This window comes from Zootoca vivipara, chromosome 6, assembly GCF_963506605.1.
Source record: "Zootoca vivipara chromosome 6, rZooViv1.1, whole genome shotgun sequence".
NCBI classification, from domain to species: Eukaryota; Metazoa; Chordata; class Lepidosauria; order Squamata; family Lacertidae; genus Zootoca; species Zootoca vivipara.
The window spans coordinates 49,378,700-49,400,428 of record NC_083281.1 but is presented as its reverse complement, the minus strand read 5'-3'; the positions used below and the strand labels follow the sequence as shown (position 1 = coordinate 49,400,428).

At 43.3% G+C, this 21,729-nt stretch overlaps 1 protein-coding gene across 1 annotated transcript in view; it reads left to right on the top strand.

The window, feature by feature from the left end:
- Positions 1-15,504, top strand: part of SMPD3 (sphingomyelin phosphodiesterase 3) — a 130,672-nt gene extending 115,168 nt beyond the window's left edge. Inside the window, exons 5-9 of the mRNA XM_035120570.2 lie at positions 64-219; positions 3,379-3,468; positions 4,070-4,133; positions 8,769-8,931; positions 9,543-15,504. Coding sequence (XP_034976461.2) covers positions 64-219; positions 3,379-3,468; positions 4,070-4,133; positions 8,769-8,931; positions 9,543-9,644 — 575 coding nt within the window. The 3' untranslated portion in view covers positions 9,645-15,504. The remainder of the gene's footprint in view (positions 1-63; positions 220-3,378; positions 3,469-4,069; positions 4,134-8,768; positions 8,932-9,542) is intronic.
- The last annotated feature ends 6,225 nt before the right edge of the window (positions 15,505-21,729 follow it).

Genomic DNA, 21,729 nt, shown 5'->3' with positions numbered 1-21,729 from the left:
CACCACAATAAATACAATGAAACTTGGAATTGCTCCAGAACCCTTGTTTTGTGCTTCTTGCAGGGGACAGTACTGTTCGATGCGAACAACTGGATCTGCTTCAGGATTGGCTGGCTGATTTCAGAAAATCTACCTCCTCCTCCAGCACAGCCAATCCAGAGGAGCTGGTGGCATTTGATGTACTCTGTGGAGATCTCAACTTTGACAATTGCTCATCAGGTGAGACAGCCACTTGTTTGCTTGATGTATTTTAAGCTGCTAAGCCCTAGGCTTGGTGCCCAGCACAGCAGTGCTGGTTGCACTGCCCTAAATCCACCTCTCCCCGTGGTGGTTGGTGCCCATTGGGACTGGTGGGGCAAAGGGCAGAGAAATCCAGTAAAGAGTAGATAAATCCAGAGCCAGCAGAGCTAGTTCTACATTTACCCCTATCCTCCTCCCTGCTAAAGACAACACTGAGATTAAGGAGAGCAAAGCTGGCAGCTAGTGTCACCCCCTGGACTGTAAGAAGGCAGACAGGGGAAGGCTGGCTGGTGATAGACCAAGGTTGGCAGGGCAGTGCCCCATTCATCCTAATGGACCAGCCTTCCTTGGCCAACACTGTGTTGTGCTTGGAATCCCACTGGTCCTTGCCCTCATGTTCTTCATCACCATCCTCTTTTCCTAATTATTCTCTGCTCTCCTTCCTAGTGTGAAGTTCATGACAATGTACTGTACTGGGATAAACAAGGGTGAAGTAGAGCTATAATGAATCACTGGAGAAAGCGATGCTTTTTAATAAATAGAGTTAATTTATTAAAATAAACAGAGATAATGTGAAATGATGCTGATTTATTGCTGCTCATTCTGTTCTTCAGTTTGCTTTTAATTTAGTTGTGCTGGGTCTTTTCTTTGTAAACCACCTCACACTTGACTTTATCATAGAAAGACAGGCATAAATGGCCAAATCAATAAACAGAAGCTAGGCTACTGCAAGGACTGGGCAGGCCTTTAAAAATTCTCCATGCTCTTTGTAGGCAGCAAAATGGGGAGTGGGTAGATTTCACTGAATATCCAAAGGGTGAAATTCTCCAAAAGTTTTCCTAGAAATCTCTTTTCGGAGAAATTTTTAGCTTACTGAGTTTTACAGAGATTCGAGTAGCTGGTAATAGAGATGGAGAGAATTTTGATTTAGTTCTCATTTCATATCCAACTTGCCACATTTGCTGTTTCCAAAGCAAGATGAGAACAAAAATGGATGATGTGGAAATTTTGAAGGAGTGCTGTTTTTCAGCTCACAGATTGTTTTGGAAAGTGCAAATTTCCTTTAAATGTGAACCGAACAAAAAATATCCCCCATCCCTAGAAGCCATTTATAGCCTCTGGTATCATTGCTAGCAGCACTGATGGACAACAGAGGCTCCAGTTTATCTATATATTTTTACGTGGCCCGACACAACGTTGCAAGGAGCCAGAGGGCAGCCAAATGTCCTCTGAGCATTGAGGGGGCCAGGCCCCCTAAAAAAAATACATTCAGGGGACCAAGACTGCCTCAGCGCTTAGGAGTCAGTGCCTGTGATGAACCTATGAAATGAGACAGAGAGAGCTACTTTTTGGGCAACTTTTTTTGGGCGCCACCCTTGGATACCTGGATGCAAATCAGGTCACTGCTCTCTTAAGTAAGATGCAGAAGTGTGAACCCTGGCCAGCTCTGATCTGATCAGCATAACCTCCAAAGCATTGTTTTATTTTTAGCAGTTTGGCTTCTTTCTTCTTTTCCTTACCGCTTTTTCAAAGTCTCCCATTTATGGATTGTGTTGCCTTGACAATAGACAGTGACAAATGACATCATTAGTGCCAGTGGCAGCCACTTGTGGGATTTCCCCCAGGAGAAGCAAAAAGAAATTCTTTTTTTCTTCCAGGAGAGATGCAGAAAAATCATTAAGAGGCACCATAGGTTTCAGGTGTTTGCACAGGGTTAGATCTAAAGCAGAATGGAATGAAAAGGTTTAACTGCATAAACCTCAAATGGGCCTCTCCCCATATGAACTGACCTGGACCCTACAGTCATCACCTGAGACCCTTCTTCATGTGCCTCCTCCGCGAGAGGTCCGGAGGGCGGCAACATGAGAATGGGCCTTTTTTGCAGTGGCTCATCGTTTGCGGAATGCTCTGGCGCCTTCACCACACATCTTTAGGTGCCAGACAATTAAACAATCTATGACATTTTAAACAGGGGTTTGTTTGTTTGTTTGTGTGTTGTTTTCATGGTACGGTATGTGTTTTTGTGTTTTTATATTGTAACTGCTCTGTGATCTTTAGATGAAAGGTGGTATAGGAATTTAATAATGAATAAATAATAAACAATTGCCCAAAACTTAACAAGACAATTTTATGCCTTGAAATGGCATTTCCAAATAATTCCTCCTCCCCAGCAAACTGCAGCAATAAAATACATAATTCGCCATTTTTGACTGCTTGAATTAGCTGCCTGCCTTAGCCAATCTAAAGATCAGTCCAACCCCAAGGAATAATTGACAGGTCTAGAGAGATCTACGTGGGAGTAAAGAAGAGGAAGAGAAAAGTGTATAGTGTGGAGGCTTTATCCACTGCTAGTCATACTTGGAGTAGACCTAGTGCAGGTCCATTAATTTCAATGGGCTTACTCTGCATAAAACTTAGTTGGATACAACTCTTCGATATTTTAATGAATTGCTTAGAGACTGCCTTGGTATTAAGTGGTATGGAAATAAATTAGGGTTGGCATATTTCAAAAACCACTGAAATTGTTGAGCTTTTTTTGAGGGGACGCCCAAAATTGGTGAGATTTTTTTTTAGGAAGACCTGAAAGTTGTTGAACTTTCTTTTAAACAAAAACACCCACAAAATTTCGATCGACTTGTCTAAGATCCTGGTCAAAATGCCACATTTCGGAAATTGCCCTGGACACCAATTCCGCCTTTGAAATCCCAGTGATGTACAGGAAAATCTAGACCAGTGTTTCTCAACCAGTGTGCCTCCAGATGTTTTGGGACTACAACTCCCATCATTCCTGACCACTGGTCTTGCTAGCTAGGGATCATGGGAGTTGTAGTCCCAAAACATCTGGAGGCACACTGGTTGAGAAACACTGATCTAGACATAGGGCAGCCCCAAGCAAATGCAATGCAATATAAATCCAGGCTGAGTGAGGAATGCTCACTGTGTGGCCTCTGGTTTCTCAAGCTGTGTCCTCTATATTTTATTCCCTGGCCATTGACTGAGCTGGCTAGGACTGCTGGGAGTTGCAATCCAGCAACATCTGGAGGGCTGCAGGTTCCTCAACCCTGCCTCTCCCTGCCCTTGCCTTTCTTCACATGCCACTGATGTCCTTGTTCTTGATCCTTTGTGTTCTTGCTGCAGATGACAAGCTGGAGCAGCAGCATTCCTTGTTTACGCGCTACAAGGACCCATGCCGGCTTGGTCCAGGGGAGGACAAATCGTGGGCAATTGGTAAGGGATGCTGCCATTGGCATTGGCCTTGGGCTTGGGTTGGGAGCAGTGCTGGGGGGGAGGGGGAGCTCATTAATCCGTTCCAGTTCACCCCCTCCCAAAAGGAATTAGTTCGTTTCCTCTGGAAAGGAAATAATTTCCATTTCAGTTCAATTCACAACTCATTCACATAGTTCTCAGCGATTTTTGTTTCAGCCTTCAATGTTTTGACAAGCTGCTCTGCTGTAGTATAAAATATGCTTAAGAAGATTAAGAAAACATCAAAACACACACTCACAGTGTAACACAAACAATGGTTTGAGTTATCTTCCCCAACCATCATTGTATTTAAGTTTAAACAGTGGCATGACTTTTCAGATGGAGAGGGGACTAAAGATGGTGGCAAAGAGCTGAGCACTGGGCTTGGCAGGTGCTGCCAATCAGCTGGTTGGCATGCACAAACCCCCTCCTGGCCCAGCAGCTGCGCCTTTACCTGCCTCAAAACGGGCATCATATATGGAAGCAGCAATGCAGCTCAGTACTGTATACAGAATCTGGTCTACATCCATTAGGGAGAAAACCAAGGTTGATAGGAGACCCATGAATTCCTTTCTCTTCCTAGGCACCTTGTTAGATCCAGAAGGACTATACGATGAAGAAGTGTGCACAGCAGATAACCTGCAGAAGTAAGTATCGCCTCGTTTCTCTGCTTATACAATATAGTGACTGCTTTTCAAATCTGCACCACCAATGAGTATTGCTTTTATATTTTTAACTAGCTGGCCCTGCACGTGTTGCTGTGTGTTAGTCTGTGAAATGGAGGGTAATAGCCCCCCTTCAGATCCCCCTGAGCCTCAGAGTCCCCCTGAGTTGAGGCGAGATACTGTGGAGAGGGAAGATTTCATCCCTGTGTCTCCCCCCACCCTGTTCTGACCCATTACGTATCCCTGCCCCCTATTTGCCCCCCCCCGGGCAGGCCCCTACCTCCACTTGGCAATGTTGGGCCTTGTTGCTGGAAAAGGGCTGTTTTCGGTTGGTTTGGTCTTCAACACCTCTGCCAGAGGGATGGATGTGAGTGGTGGATCTCGTGGTGGAGGCGGGGTTTGTGGGTGTGGTGTAGATTTCACAGGAAGGGAGGGGGTGTACTGTGGGAGGAAATCCACTTGAGGGTGCTGTTTTACTTTGTTGAAAAAGAGGTTTGTACCTGCGGAGGTGTGAGATTTGAGGGATTTTATGAAGTTGTTACAGTAAGTACCACCCTTTTTAACAACAAAAAGGAGGTGCTGGTACTGCGTACCCTTGAGTACCCCCTGAAATAAAAGCACTGCCCTCACCTCCAGATTGATTTGGGGCTGAATCCGGGGCAGGGTGAACAGTCCCTGTGTTGGTCCAGATTGGAGGGCCTAGACCTCATTTCCGTTCTACTCTGGCATGTAGGATTTGCTGGGCCACAGTGCAAACTGATTTTTTTTAAAAAAAAATCAAATGCAGTAAAATTCCACAGACCCTAAGGCAAAAAAGTAAGCACTCATGAAGTTATGTGGCCTGTAGCACTTTTGAAAGCAAACTTCTCATTTATTTTTAAGTTCAGTTCCTCTTGGTCATTCAAGACACCTGTTTAATCGCCATTTAATCCCCATGCGCCATTGATGTGTTGTCAAGCAGCTCTCAGATTGTAACGTCATCTTAAAAAAGAAAACTTGCTGAAGTGCTTGCAAATTTTGCCTATCTGAAATTGCTAGTGTCATTGACAAACTAGATGAGATTTAGAATGGACTCTTGTGGAAATCCTTCAATAATAAAATTTGCCCAAGCTATAGAAACTAATTTATCACCCTATTTATACTGGCATCAATAGTTCTGGAAAGAGCCCAGTAAATTAGGCTTCCATTAGACTTCCAGCACCAACCTCTGGAAATCTATTAATAAAGTTAAGAAGGCCGCACTATTAAATACATCAATAAGAGTGACTACATGGACCTATTTCCTTATTTAAAAGATCAATAAACACCGTTGCTACTTAGTCACAATGTGCCTCCACCTCTGACTTGATTAATAGGATACTGTTAGGGCAACTAGTGAAGAAACGGCCATTTAATTAAGATATTCACAGACCTAGGGTGGATTGGTTTTTGGTCTCTTTCACTTAATACAATGCCACTATTCAAAGGGGTGGTCACTTGCCTATCAGTCAAGTTTTATTGTCTGTCTAAAGCTGTCACAATGTTGTATTTAGTCAGGTTAATAAAGTCTATCAGCCCAGACAATCTTTGGCACCAAAAGGGCAATTTATCAGTTCCTTGTATTGATTATCATGGTGGATGTCACTGAGATTGAAGTGTCACACTTTTCTGAACTACATAATTTTTCAGTGGTATTGGAGAGATGGGGTTACTTTCATGACAGGGTGGTTTTGGAGGACATTACAGCTACTTTTAATACATACTATAGTGGATACAGGGACGTGGGTGGCGCTGTGGGTTAAACCACAGAGCCTAGGACTTGCCGATCATAAGGTCGACGGTTCGAATCCCCGCGATGGGGTGAGCTCCCGTTGCTCGGTCCCAGCTCCTGCCAAGCTAGCAGTTCAAAAGCATGTCAAAGTGCAAGTAGATAAATAGGTACTGCTACAGCAGGAAGGTAAACGGTGTTTTCGTGTGCTGCTCTGGTTCACCAGAAGCGGCTTACTCATGCTAGCCACATGACCTGGAAGCTGTACGCTGGCTCCCTCGGCCAATAACGCAAGATGAGTGCCGCAACCCCAGAGTCGGTCATGAATGGACCTAATGGGTCCAGGGGAAGAGCGGCCTTAGTTTAGTTGTAGATCATCTGCCTTGCCTGCAGGTGGTCTCAGATTCTGCCCTGGGATCTCCTCCTCGAAACCCTGGAGAGCCACTGCCAGTTAGTATAAACCAGTAGTGGGGACTCTCTGGTCCATGGTCTTAATGGGGGCTGGCAGGGGTCCTAATTTGGCCCATGAGGCCATTTCCCCCAAACCATGCTCACCTGCTCAACACCTAAAGTCATACATTATGTGGGGCATGTAAAGATGCAGCTCTCTCCCAACAGTGTGGTGTGTAGTGCTGCCAGTCAGCTAATCGTCTGCACCCGCAAACCCCTGTGCCTCTTATTGTGTGGTTGGATTTCAAACTTCATGAGGAAAGGGAAACTCTTCACCTGACATCATGGTGCGGTCAAGAAACTGACAGGTGGGAAGTGTCACTTCCAGTGTGCCATAGGCATAATTTTCAGCTCCGTGGCATCCAGAACACAAGCTTTAATTAATGTTAAATAATCGATTATTTTATTTTTCTGTTGGAAGCCACCCAGAGTGGCTGGGGAAACCCAGCCAGATGGGTGGGGTATAAATTATTATTATTATTATTATTATTATTATTATTATTATTATTAAGCTTCTTTCTGTTGAATGACCAACAAAGATTGTTTCCTCTAGAGTCTAGAGGAGAAAAGGGGGGAATACAGGCAGGGCGGTCAATAGGTTGGTAGATTTTAAATCTCAGTGGAAATATGTAGACACACATATTTTATGTCCTGGGGAGAAAAGCAGCCGGGGGTGGTAATTTGAGTATGGATGGGGGAGAAATTCAATTCAGTTTGCATTTGAAGGTGAACTTAACCTAATTTGCAGCTTCGAAAACAACATGAGAACTAAAGTAGCCAGCCCCCTACTTTAGAAAGTTTCAGTCTTTGGAAAAAAATTAATAAAAATTACTTGGGGAAAAAAATAGAAAGTTTCAGTCTGATGCTCACTTGTCAGTTAAACGCATAGGACTGTAGAAGTACATGTAACTTATTGCATCCGACTGTGGTAGTACATGTAACTTATTGTGCAAAGGTAATAGTCTGCCATGGACTGGCTGGATGCAGAAGAGTGGTGGAAATTACAATGGGCAAAGGGATTCCAGGCATTTTTAAATCCGCCATTTATATAAAGTAACCACACCATAGAACACAGCCATTTTCAAATAAATATATTGCAAGAAATATAGTGAAATGTGTTGCAGCCACCCCAGCCACTTTTCTCAGCTTCTTACTTAATTTGCTGTTATGAAGCAGAGATAATCTGCTGGTGTTTCAACAGAGGTCAATTCTGTCAGAGCCACAGCTCTTTCATTAAAAAAAAAGAAAATTCCATGAGTCCCCCCCCCCCCAAGCAGTCTGAGGAATGTCTTGTCCGTGGTACTTTTGAAGACAATTAATTATCCAACGGTCCATATTTGAACCACCATCTTCATAGAAATGAACCTCCCTTTTTGCAATTAAAAAAAAATTGCACCTGAGGATCATTGATAAGTATTGATTCCCTGATACTGAAATTAATCAGAAGCAAGCTAGTGTCAATTGATGTAGGTCTCCAGAGATAATACTTCAGAACATGTTAAAACTGGATTTTACATTTTAAAGGCTGATAAAGGCTGGGTAATAAGAATCAATTGTACCAATTATTTTCATATGCTTTTAAGTTTCCTGAAAAGGAGCCACAGGCCTTGACACAGGTGTCTCCTTTCCTTCTGTGGAAAAATCAAGATTTCATCTCTCTTATTTCCAAAATAATTGATGGCATAGTCTGGTAATTTTGATGTGTGCCTTATTCACATAGTGGATCTTCAATCCAAGACTACTATTTGAAGAATAAGCCCATGATTCACCACAAATAGTCAACAATCCTATGCACACTTACTTGGAAATAAGCCACATTGCATTCAGTGAGAAGTACACTGCTTTGACTGCCCATTCTTCCAGAACTGGAAAGCCAAAGAGAGGCATGTTTTATTGTCCAAGGATACAAGAATCAGATCTCAGTGGTAGAACATCTGCTTTGCATGCAAAAGGTCCCAGGTTCAACCCCTATTATCTCTAGGTAGGATGGGGAAAGATTTCTGCCTGAAACCAGGTTTCTGACTGCCAGTCAGTGTAGACAATATAGCTAGATGGACCAACTTACAGTATATCTTATTTTTAAAGAATTGTACAGTTCTAAGGAAACATGAGGCACTTTAGAATAACAACAACAACAACAACAACAACAACAACAACAACGTGCATGAGATAATTTGGTGACATTGGGTGTGTGATAATTGTAATGTGTATTTATATGCTATTCCATAGTTTTGCGTAGTTAGCTGGAAATTACTGATATAAAATGAAACTTCAGAAATAGAAGATCTTATACCCTTGCTATCTCCTGTAAAGCATCCGCCACCAAAAACTGGGAACTCATTTAATATTTGTTAGAACAGTGGATGACACAGATGTAGATCTTACACATAATAAACCATTGTGTGTGTGTTTTTAACCAGGACAATGGAAAGTGAAGAAGGGCGAAAAGCCTATATTGTCTTTCCTACCAGCAAGACCCATCCTTCAAGTCAGAAGGGGCGCAAGAGAGCTTTGAAGGGGAACGGGAGGCGAATCGACTACATGCTTTACACTGAAGAAGGCCTCTATCTAGAGTGGAAAGTGGTAAGCCCAATCACATACGAACAAGCATACTGATAACAGTTCTGCATGTCAGGATTTGGCATCAGTTGTGATGGACAATGCTTCTCGATTCAAGCAGCATTCCCCAAGGCTCACTATGAACAGTCACCCTCTGATGGGATCCCATTATGTTAAGATGCCCCTGGGAGGATGCCCAGTATTTTTGCTTCAGCCATACGGAAGGCAGGGCATCGTCGTTCTAGAACTCAGAGTCAGCCAATCAAGCTGAATGTCGGAAGATTCAGGTCAGGCAAAAGACAGGACTTTTCCCACACAGCGAATAATTAAACAGGACTCCCACAAGAAGTCATGGTGGTCACCCATATGGATAGCTTTAAAAGAGGATTAGATAAATTCATGGAATACAAGGCTATCAGCAGGTACTTGCCACAATGGCAATGGTGTCATTCCACTGTTAGAGGCAGGCTTCCTCTGAAGAGCAGTTCCTGGGACCCATAGGCGGGCAGAGCACTGGACTATTTGGGTCTTTGGCCTGATATGCTTATTTTCATCTGAAACCTTAAAAGTGGCGGGGACCCCCCTCCCCCATAGAGCTCTTTTTAAAAATCATTTCTTTTGCTTTTCCTCCGCAGGAAGTAGAAGAGTTCAGTTTCATTACTCAGCTGGCAGGCTTAACTGATCACCTGCCTGTTGCCATGCGCCTGATGGTTTCAACGGGAGAAGAGGATCCTTAAAAAAGGACCGTCTTTTTGTCCCCCACGAGTGTAGAAGAGGGAACTTCCAAACTTGTGACCAAGATGCAAGACAGAGTGTGGGATTTTTTCGGATGCCCCCACCCCCTCGAGACCAGGCTTGACTCAGACTATCCTCTGGCTGCGATTCTACCTGCTTTTCAGATTCCTCTCCATTTGCATCCTGTTAGGAAGATGTTAAAAAGGGAAGCAGAGAACGTATGTGAATGTGTGCATGGGGAGATGGGGGAGGGAGGGGGGTGTCAGCCCACCCACAAGTGTCACGAGTTGCCAGGCAACCGGCAAGCCTGTATTTCTATACTTTCACTGTGGACTTAAAAGGAACCAAGGTAGAAGTCCCAATTCTTTTGAACCAGTGCCATTCTTACAAAACAATGTTTTTTTATATATATACTGATATATAGCACAATTTAGTTTGTAATCAGTCTCTGTGTTAGTGCTGCTCCAAAAGCGAGTTTTTGAATCATTTCTTTATATATCCTTAATGAGCTAATGCTTAATTTCTCTCTCTCTCTCTTTTTTTAAAAAAATATCCTTTTCTCCCCCCCTTTCCTTTCCTTTTTTCTTTTTAGCCTGTTAATGTTGTAGTAGCATGCCTGCGTCAGAAGCATGCCTCCACATTGCATGCCACTCACTTAGGAATGGAATGGTCAGTGAGGTACCATTGGGGTGGAGGTGGGTGGGCAGGTAGGGGAAACGAGAAGGATGGCAATGGTAATTCAGAACCCAGAGCATCCTGGCGACAGCATTCTTAGGACCTTGAAAACCCAAGTTTGGAAAACAGTGTCATATTGCCTATACACAGGCGGCTGTCAAAACAGTAGGGCCAAGTCCTAAAATATTCTCTATCAATGCAATCCTGGAGAAAAGATTTCAGAAGATACTATGGCAGATGTGGCAGATACAAGTGGTGGCGTCTTTCCTGGACTGGTCCATTGCAGCTTGCAGTATGAGAGGTTTAGCACACAAACTTTCAAAGCTGTCTTATTTCACCACCAGACAATGAGTTGTATCCAACAAAGTGGAAGGATGTCCACTTGTGCAATGGAGATGCCCCTCATTCTCCTTCCCCCATTTGTTTCCCCCAAACCTGTTTGGGGTTCCTCCCCAACCCTCTGGAGCAGATTTTGGGATGCCCAGGAAGGAGGGAAGGGAAGGAGTTTCTGTTGTGCTTCTGGGAGTCCTTCTACTAACAGGACAACTTTCTTGGATACAACCCTGTCAGTCTAATAATCTATCTCAACATTGTCTACTCTGACTCTCTGGTGGCTCTGACCTGATCTGCAGCTCCTTCTGTGTGTGAATTACCCTGTCTGAATTACCCTTCAGGTTCTGAACTTTTGTGATACCAAAATGCATTTAATAATGCACATTGAGACAAAATACACACTTAAATATTTTGTGATGAAATGCATATTGAAATCCATATCAAAATACCAAAATACAATTTTTTGTGTAGTTTTTTTAAAAAAACAACAACAGATTAATACGGAACAGGAACAGATTGGATTTATGAATAAACACATGCAAAGTTGGTGTAGACTATGGAACCCACCTCAGTTATGTGAATATTGGAATGTTCCTCCACCAAAAGATAGTTCTCAGCACATGGAAAGGTAGTATGTCAGGTGAAAGGCTGGCCTAAACCTTCTCCCTAGTGTGTTAGTTTTCTGTAGGTGGGGAGTGGGAGAATTGATTTGTGTAAACCCAACAGATGGGTCATGTACAATGCAACCCCACCAGTGCTTTCAACCCTCAAGGAGGTATAGCACCAATGCAGTTGCTTCCTGTTCTGCCTGCCCATCCCAATGGGATTTCTTCATTTGAACATGATCAGAGCAGCGTGGGAACCAGTCGCAGGGAAGCAGTGGCTACTCTAGTGATGTGTATATTAGTCCTTATGCATTGTGTGAACAGAGAGAGCAATGCAGGGAAATAGGTGGCAGAGAGCCTTAGCTAAAACACAAGCAACTTCCTAGCAAGACACAGTAGGAAAGTTCTGTACATTCTGAATAAGACAGATTAAAAGATGCCACATGTGGAAGATGTGCCTGTCACTTCAAGGGTAGGAAGATCCCACACATTACCATTTGTACCTCTTAACTTTTGCTGCTGCAGAAGTTTTGTTTGCTTGCTCTTCTCTTGTGCTGCTGGACTTCCATTCTTGCCCCACTCCCCCAGCTTGGTGGTTCAGCTTGATTTGAGGTGCTGGACTGAAATTTCGGAACCCCATCCCTCTTCCCACAGCAGGGCTTGTACAGCATGTGTGAAGGAAAGAGCGCCTTTAAACACATGCAGAGTGCCCGGGTTTTCCCCACTAAGAACCATCAAGTGTTCTCTGCCCCCCCCAATTGATAGAGGGAGTGGTTTTTGGGGCAGCGTGGCCTAAACATGACTTCCACTGTCCAGTCACAGCACCTCATTCATTTATAACCTCATTCACTTGCAAAACTCACAGGAGGCAGTGATGGCCACCAATTTGGATGGCTTTAAAAGAGAATTAGACTGGATAATTAGAATGAAGGAGAAGGCTATTGATGGCTACTAGCCATGATCTTGTGTTCAAATCCTGATGCTGGTTTCCCACAGGCATCTATAAAGTTCATAAGTACCCAAACACTATTATCTATTTCCTACCTGAACACAAATTTATTTTATGAACTCTGCATAGACCCTCACCTGCAACCATCTGTTTCTCTCCTAGTCTGCACTTCTGATGTGACACTTTCCTTTTTTAGAAGTGACAGGCACACCTTCAAGAGCAGGAAGAACCTGTACCTCTCCAAAATAGTATTGCCACTTATAAATGGTGGAAGATCAAATGTCATAGATCAACCCAATCTGCTTTTCATATCCCTCTTGAACTCGGAGGCAGAATTTTCAAATATGCTTAAGCAGTTGTGGGCTTGTCATTCAGCCTTATGCTGTTGCACTCTGAAACATGTTCCTGTTATGTATTAGGTACACTGGGAGCTCCATGGTTCAGCTCCACGGTTGCCAAAATATATTAGGGTGTAGCATAGATTGAGCCAAGCCTTCCCACCAGTCTCTAGCAAAATCTCTGATTTCGTAATGCTTCATAATTCTGCGGTTCTGCAGCTAAGGACGACGGAGGTTGTTGCCAGTGCAACTAGTGCAACATTTCGGATCATCTCGGGCAGGAAGGGCAAGCCCCCAGTTACTGTATCTTTCTACAGAGCATGTCTCAGAATCTGGCAACGGATCTCAGTGCTATGGCTGTGAGATTGAACAAGATGTACCACAGAACCAGATGGCTCCAGAAGCGGGGGGGGGGGTTGCCTCTTCTGAAAAACAAAGAACAAGAAATCAAGGAAGATGAAATAAAAGACTGGTGGATCAGAGAGAACTGATTGGAAATGATGCAAACATTTCTGGAGAAATGGAATACAGTGCAAACATAATTTTAAAAAAATCAGTCATGGGGTTTTCTCTGTAAAGGATGGGGCAGGTCCACTTGAAATGGCTCTAAAAGGGATTTGAAAACTGACTTGGACAGAGGGATCTGTGCCAGGTTCCGAAGTGAAGTCCATAATGGCTGCAAAGGCTTGCACCTGTAAAATTCTGGAGACATCAGACTGGAAAGAAATTTGCCTTTCCACAACCCTCGTAGAGGAGACTTGACTGCCTCAGCTTTAAGCGGAATCATCTTTCTCCTCCCATGCTTTGAAAGCCTAAGCAATAGTAAAACTTCCACAGATGCCTGATCAGGCCATTCAAAAGCAGGGAACTCCAGAAAGCAAATAGCTGTGAGCAGAGATTGCAGCAGACCTGCTAAGGCACCACCAGTCAAACTGAGACAGGTGGAAGGCAGGGAGGCCAATGGCAGGCAGAGCCCAAGACAATGACAGGCGGTGCCAACTGGTTCTACATTTGTTCCCATCCTCCTCCCTGCTGTGTTCTACAAAGGAGGAAGCTGACGGTCAGTGCCACCAGCCATTGTAAGGAAAAAGGCAGGCTGGCTATGAGGTTGGTGGGGCAGTGCCCATTTGCCCTAGATGACTAGCATCCACAGGGCTGCTTTGTGTGTTCCAAGGAAGCAGAGACAGAAAGTGTATTAATCAGGGCTAGTTTGGATCATGTCCAAATCAAAGCACCTTTATGGACTGTACCAACCCCTGTGGTGGTGATGACCAGGAGCAAATAGGATGTCATCACCCAGAACAGAAATCAATCTGCAATAAAAAAAAACTGCTACCGGTAGCACATTTGCAAAGCTAAGCAGAGTCCAGTATGGTTTCAAATTGGATGGGGTTGAAATTTCTGCATTACAGGGGGCTGGACTAGATGACCCATGGGGTCCCTTGCAACTTTCTGATTCTATGAGAAAAGAAAAATGCTCCTTCCCCACATGTTCATCTGTCTTGATTTCATCAAACTTTCTCTACACGGGCATGAACCAATGGCCCAAGCTAAACCTAACTGATTGTTTTATCTGCAACATTGCTTCTCATTCTACTGCTTCTCATTCTGTTTTGTTTGTATTTTATTAACTACCATATTTTCTGTCCAAAGCAGTATGAATTACAGCTCATATGCTGTCCACCATCTCTGTCTAGAATGTTTACTACTAGCAGTAAAACTAAGCCAAGGCGCAGTATTTAAATAGCTCCCTTTAAGCTGTGTAAATTACCACCAGATATCCACATTCTGTGAGTAGCTGAAGTAGACATGCTGTGTGGTCTATAAGCAATTGTACCAATTACTGCCAAACTGTGCTACACTATTTACAGTTCTAAAAACCCACAAAAGCTAACTTGTCTAAATTACAGGTTACTTTCTGGGAAGTCTTGCTTTTCTTAAAAAAAAAACGAAAACAAAACCAGGTTTTTCCTCCTTCCCCTTTCAAATTTAGATGCATTGAGATTTCTTTTTGTGTGTGAGTTGTTGGGTTTCTTTTGGGGGGGGGAGAGTCAGGGTCAGTTTTGAAGTAAACTTTCTCAGAGTTTATCATTCTTGGATATTCTCCATTTTTAAAACAGTAGAAAATTTGATAGTTCTAAAAAGAGGTAGATACTTTTGGATTAATCAACAACAATGTCATTCGTAACCATTGAATAGTATTGTGGGTCAAACTTTGAGGGAACTTTTAGGCTGGGAATCGTATTCCTTTGCCTTATTAGTGCATTGACCTTGTGCCTTCTGCTGCCTTGATATGCTATGGGAGAGCTGGAATCCTGTTTGAGGGCAAAGGGAGGAAATATACTTCTCATTCCAGAGAACGGTGTTTTGAAAAAGAAAAGTAAATTCCGTATATCTGTGATCACATTCTTTCCTGTTATTGCAAATTTACATTTTGTCCAGACAACAGCTGTATTGTGTACATGGCCTAAAGTCCCTTGGGATCCAATTTTATTTTCAATGATGTGGACACCAGATGGAAGGATAAAACACCCAGATCTTGGAGCCAGTGGCCACAGGAGTTGTAGTTTGAACAACTGGAAAGCACCAGGCTGAGCCAGACGAAGCTAAGCACAGGCTCAGATGTATGTTGAATTTGATTTATAAGTCTCCGATTCATGCACAGAGTGTCACAAAGGGTTATCACCAACCAAGCTCTAGGTCAGAGTAGGTCAACTGAAATTAAAGGACCTAAGTTAGCCACGTCCACCGATTTCAGTGGGTTTACTCTGAGTAGAACTAACCATGGATATAACACAATCCTTTCCCATTGGCTCCCCTGTATGTTGCAAGGGAAAATGCCCTGATTTATTCACATGCACATCAATCATAACTGTGTTAATATGTGTCTGCCTTTTGTACTTAGGCATTGGTTCCCAAGAACTTAGGGACGCGGGTGGCGCTGTGGGTTAAACCACAGAGCCTAGGGCTTGCCGATTGGAAGGTTGGCAGTTCAAATCCCCATGACAGGGTGAGCTCCCGTTGTTCAGTCCCTGCTCCTGCCAACCTAGCAGTTCAAAAGCACACAGTGCAAGTAGGTAAAAAGGTAAAAAGGCGGGAAGGTAAACGGCGTTTCCATGTGCTGCTCTGGTTCGCCAGAAAGTGGCTTAGTCATGCTGGCCACATGACCCGGAAGCTGTACGCCGGCTCCTTCAGCCAGTAAAGTGAGATGAGCACCGCAACCCCAGAGTCGTCCCTTTACTCTTTACCTTTACCTCCCAAGAACTTGACTTCCCACAATTCCACAACCAGCCAGTTCCCTACCAAAGGGACTCCCCCAAGTGTTTTTCTAAGACCAGGAAATGTTGACATTTGAACAGGCAGCATGTGCACATACACAACGCCAGCAAGGTGATACTAGAGATAGAGGATTTCTTATGAAAGCCATCTCAGGTTTGACTCATGCCGACAGTTCAAAATGGTTAACTGGTCGACTCAATGAGCTCCCCAAAGGCGTGTTTAAATGGGAGAATCAAATTCAAAGGAGCAGAAACCATCTGCATCTCCTCAAAGCCACTCATGACTCAATGAGATACTTGCTCCCTAAGGGAGGATGAGACCAAGGTTTGTGCTGCCTGCATAATTTATAGAACTCTATGAGTATCCTGCGAGCTATAAAGCTTTGAAAATGGGTGGAATTTTTGAACTCCAGGAAAATGGGGACATATGGTTCTGGGCAGGGTCAAGTATAGTTAAGTCTAGACAGGTGGTCATGGCAGGTCTCACTATCCAGGAATAAGAACCCTGGACAGTTCCCAGTAGGTCTTACTGGCTGAGTTGTGAAAGATGTTGCCACAACAGGGAGCTGAAGCCATCTGAGGCCTTCTAAAGCAGGCAAGACCTATTCTGCATTAAACCCAACCTCCTTGAAGGAGACACCTACCTTCCTCACCCTACAGGCCCTCACCCAATTCTATGTTCTTTGGCTTTTGTGAGGTCTGGAACAGTTTTCTTCAACCTTGGGTTCCCAGGTGCTGTTGGCTATGCTGGTAGCGGATGATGGGAGTTGGAGTCCAGCAACATCTGGGGACTTAAGGTTGAAGAACAATAGTCTCATCCTCTAAGTCCAAGGTTGGTTGTAGGTCAACATCCTCTAGGCAGGAGATCATGGGACTGGCTACTGAATATTCTCTCCTAAGGAAAGTGACCTGAATCTTGCACTCATCTGAATCCTCTTCAGAGTCCTGTGGGATCTAGCATCAAGGTACATGATATGTATCTAGGAAGTATAGCCTGAGACAGCACCATGCTATTCTTAAAGTATTATATAGCACTACCATGAATCCCCTTAGATACAGGCTACTTTATTGTCCTTTTTAGAATTGCCATGGAATTTCACCAAGGATATTTTGAAGGTGAATTTGTTGGTCCCTCATTAGGAGAAACAGAGGGGATTTAAAGGGAAGAAAAAGAAGTTTTTAAAAACATTGAGCAAAGATGCTCAATCTTTACAAACATGCTTGTTTGGACTCACAATAAACAGGTTGCTAGGCCATGGTGTGCTGTGACCTGCAATTCACCAATCAGTATTAGGTATTCAAATACAGGTAAGAAGACTCCCTTCAGTGAGAAAAATCCAGGTGTCAGAGGGATCAACAGATTTAGTTTAAAGTGATCCTTCGAGGTCATTTTTGGTTGATTCCTGCTCCAGAGAAAAGTATCAGGAATGTAAAGGGAGAGAAGGAAGGAAGGAAGGAAGGAAGGAAGGAAGGAAGGAAGGAAGGAAGGAAGGAAGGAAGGAAGGAAGGAAGGAAGGAAGGAAGGAAGGAAGAGGTTTTTAATGAGAGAAATTAAACAAGACCAACAATGTTTCCAAGAGAGCCTCTCCACATCCCTAGTTCTTCTTAGGCAACAGAACATCAGGCCCCTGGCTACTTAAGGGAAAACTCCTGCTCATGCTGAATTACATTCAAGAATATGCTCAGGGCCCCTCATTCTACAAATTCACAACCCCCTTACCTAGGAGTAAGTCCCATTTAACTCAGGGGGACTTGCATTTGAGTAAACAGAAATAGGACTGCACTATCAGTTACTGAGTGACTGTGAATACACTGTCCATCATAGAATATGGTTTCCAACTGGATATACTCAATGTCAAGGGTCACCAATGTGATGTGCTCCCAGTGTTTTAGACTCCAAATTCCATCTGCCCCAGCCAGCATGCCCAGGGATTATGGAAATTTTAGTCCTCAACATCTTGAGGGCATTGCACTGGCTATCCATGCTCTTTATGTACAGTCCGTAAGAACACACCCACCTTCACAACTTCCTCTCTTGAGGAATATTGGACTCCCTGCCTGTAGCTACTGCTGTCTAACATTCTGTAAGTGCTCTCCTTCCTTCCCTATTAATACTCTGCTTATTATTAGTGCAAAGTACATAACCTAATGGCTCCCCCTTGCCATGCCTGCTGTTGCTAGATGGATTTTTAAAAATTAGTTGGGTCTGATGGCTTTGTTAAATAATATTTAGCAACTGATGCTGCACATTAGATACTACATGCCACCCTTCCCCAACCTAGTGCTTTCCAGAAGTTATGTGCAAAAGGTGCTCCCTTATATTGAGTCTGTTATATTGAGTTGTCAGGAATGCTTTGATGGTGTTTCCTGCTTGGCAGGGGGTTGGACTGGATGGCCCTTGTGGTCTCTTCCAACTCTATGATTCTATGATGCTATGAGTTGCTACTAGCAGGGGTCCCCTTGTAGCCCTACCTAAAGATGCCAAGGATTAAACCTGGGACCTTCTGCATGCAAGCAGTTCTTCTCCAACTCCCATCAGCCCCAACCAGCATGGCCAATGGTCAGGGATGATGGGAGTTGTAGTTCAGCATCAGCTGGAGGGCATCAGAATGGAGACAGGTGCTACTATGTTGATCAAGTGTGATGAAATGGGGAGGGAAGGACATGTGTATACTTAGATTCAGCTTGTTCTTTCATGGCAGAAGTAGACTTTATGAGAGACACAGAGCTGGGTTTGTTGCATATCTGTTTCCTGCTTCTTCATATAACACAACATGTAGCATGACAACACCACACTGCACATTCCTTGGCACCAATAGTTGATTGTGTGACACGGGGGTAGGGAAACATACAGCATAATGAACCACATTAATGGTTGTGTCATAGGATACACGTTACCAAGAATCCCTAAGAGACAATAAGCAGCAGGGGCTCTGTGCTTCTTGAAAAGTTGAGGTCTGTCCAAGTTACTGGATTCACAGAGTGTCCAGCCTTGTTCAGCTGTAGTGATCTCAGTCTGAAAAACCAGACAGAGAAGTAGCAACATTTCCTGAAAGCGCCCTCCTCTTGCTTGCCTTGTTTCAATAGTGCTGGGGTTTGTTAAACCACAGTAGTGGGAAACTGTGGTTTCAGTTCCAACTACCAATCACACTGTGTTTCACAATCCTGGCTTGTAATTAGAGCTTAAACCACAGTTTCCCGGATCAGATATAAAATAGTGAAACAAACCTTGTTAGAGAAAAAGGAGGAGGAAAGCAAATCAGGTACCGTAATGCATGCCCAAACCTCTTGTTCTGATAAACCATGGTTTGTCAGACTGAGATTGTTCTGTATCTGAACTAAGCCACTATCTCAGACATCATCTAGTATATGTAACAGCAAGCGGCCACAGTAGCTCGATAGACCCTCCGTGTTCAGATGTAGTTTGAGTACCGGGCACTGTGGACAAACAGCAGGAGAGAACTCTTCATGTCTTGCTTTTAAGTTTCCCAGAGGTAGCTGGTTGACCACCTTTGGTGAGAAAATGCCAGACTAAATGGACCTTTGATCTGATCAGACAGGCAGTTCTCATAATGTTCTAGATTGCCATGATTCCAGAAACGTCAGCCCTAAAATATCCTCTCCTCCTCTTCCAATGTCTCCTCCGTCTCATTCATCTTCTTTGTTTCTCCTGCTCCAATTTCTTGTTGCTCGTCTCCTTCTCATCTTCCTTCTGCTCCTCCTCCTCCTCCTTCTTTTTCTCTTTCTCCCCCTCCTTCTCTTTCTTCTCTTCCATTGCCACATTTCCCCCAGACAAAAAGTCCTCTCTTCTTACCATTATGAAGTGCTCGATCGATGACCATGCTTCTGCAGCTGGAAGCCACTTCCCTGAGTCCCTAATGAGTGGCTGCAGTCTCATAGAATCAGCCCAGTCCATTTTAACATATGCTTAGCCTGGAGTGCAAATCTGCCAGTCAACACATATCGGCCCAGCTCACAGAGTGAAATGTTGCCTGTCTCTGTCCAGCTGGGGAAAGGGAGTTTGTGTAGACTTTAAACTGTGTAATAGAAAAATTCCCAATTTAACTGTTTTCAGTGACAAAACAGATTAAACTTTTTTTAAAAAATAATAATAAATAAATCTGGTATTACTAAAGCAGTCATTCTCCTTTGTCCATAACCTGCACACAGTTTAACTATGAATCTTTGTCTTTTTAAATATTGTATTAATAGATTTAGAAAGCCTAAAAAAACTTTTTTAATTTCAATGATTTTTTCTGTATCGTATCCTTCTAAAAAACTAATGTTTTTATATGGTAAGCACATACAAACCTTCTGGCATTTTTGTTATGATTATATATAATATATAAATATATATTAAAGAAAGCCAAATTAAAATGTTCCATCCATTTCTTTGTGTGTAATGAAATGAAATCCGCTTACACCTCTCTCTCTTTTTAAAAAAAGATATTTTGGCAAATGAAGAGAAGTCTTTCTTCTTCACTTCTATGGTGCTGAAAGGAATATGGTTGATGCAAATGATATAATAAAATTTTACGGCTAAAAAAACACACCTTCTGTCTATTATGGATTCTATGGACAAGATACTAGTGTGAAAGAAGGGGCAGAACACCTGGTGTAAAACAGATATCTCACCCTCATATTTCTAAACAGAAGTGAACCTCTGAAGGCATCAAGGACATGGCTGTGGCACCATATATGCACTACATATATGGTGTGTGTGGTTTGCCACATTTGGTACAATCTGGCTGCATCAGTGTAAGAAAAATCTACAATGTGTTTACTTCAGTTCACTTGGTCTACAGACCATCAACATCAGATACAGTGTGGGGTTATCAGTACAGCCACAGCAGGAAAAAAAAAGAAAAAAGAGGGGGAGACAATAGACATTTACACAAACAGTGCCTTTAAAAAAAACAAAAAACAGAGTATAACAAAATCCATGAACCACAAGAAATAGATAGAAATACCAACCATTTTGATTCAGAACTCTTCCCTTTAAAAGTTGTCACCTGATTCTGATGACAACAGCAAGGAACGTGGCTATATATTTCCATGATTGCAGGGTTGGAATCCACCATTATAGCCTGAGACACAGAATTCACCAGAGTTCCCCAAGGATAGGGAAAGTACTCAGCAAATAAAAAGGGATTTAATATTCCTATAAAAATTGCAATATAGGAGAGCATGTAATCTGAAACACACACAGAGAGAGACATCAATTGCCAGAATCCAACAGGTTTTGGTGCATTCTGAGCTAGAATCAGGGTTTCCCACATTTGAAACAGATTCTAAAATGGCAGACATTCAAGTGGAAAATGCAGACCTGCCAGGATCAGGGATTTTGTGGCTCGAACCTTTAGCCTCTGAGGCTTGGGGCCAGCTATAGTGTGCACTGCGGTTCTTTGCAGTCAGGGCTCAGAACTCTTTCCAGGTGTGGAAGGGACCATTTGGGTGGTGTGTACAGAAGCAAACCCATGATTGTTAGGCGGCATGTACTTAAAATATTAAAATCCAAGCTTTAAATGAAATCAACTATATTAAAACCAGGAAACAGCACAATGGCAATATAGCCATCAAACTTTACAATTTGTAAGGGAAAGGAAGAACCGTTTTCTGCCCCCACCCCCAAGCCCTGCAAATAAAGGTTAAGGTTTTGTGTTCTGCTGTAGTAATTAGGAAAAAGTCCACTAAATGTTTCCAGAATGGAACCAGCTGGTTTTATGCATCTGTAATAACTGTTGGATGGGATGCGGGTGGCGCTGTGGGTTAAACCACTGAGCCTAGGGCTTGCTGATCAGAAGGTTGGCGGTTCGAATCCCTGCGACGGGGTGAGCTCCCGTTGCTCGGTCCCAGCTCCTGCCAACCTAGCAGTTCGAAAGCACGTCAAAGTGCAAGTAGATAAATAG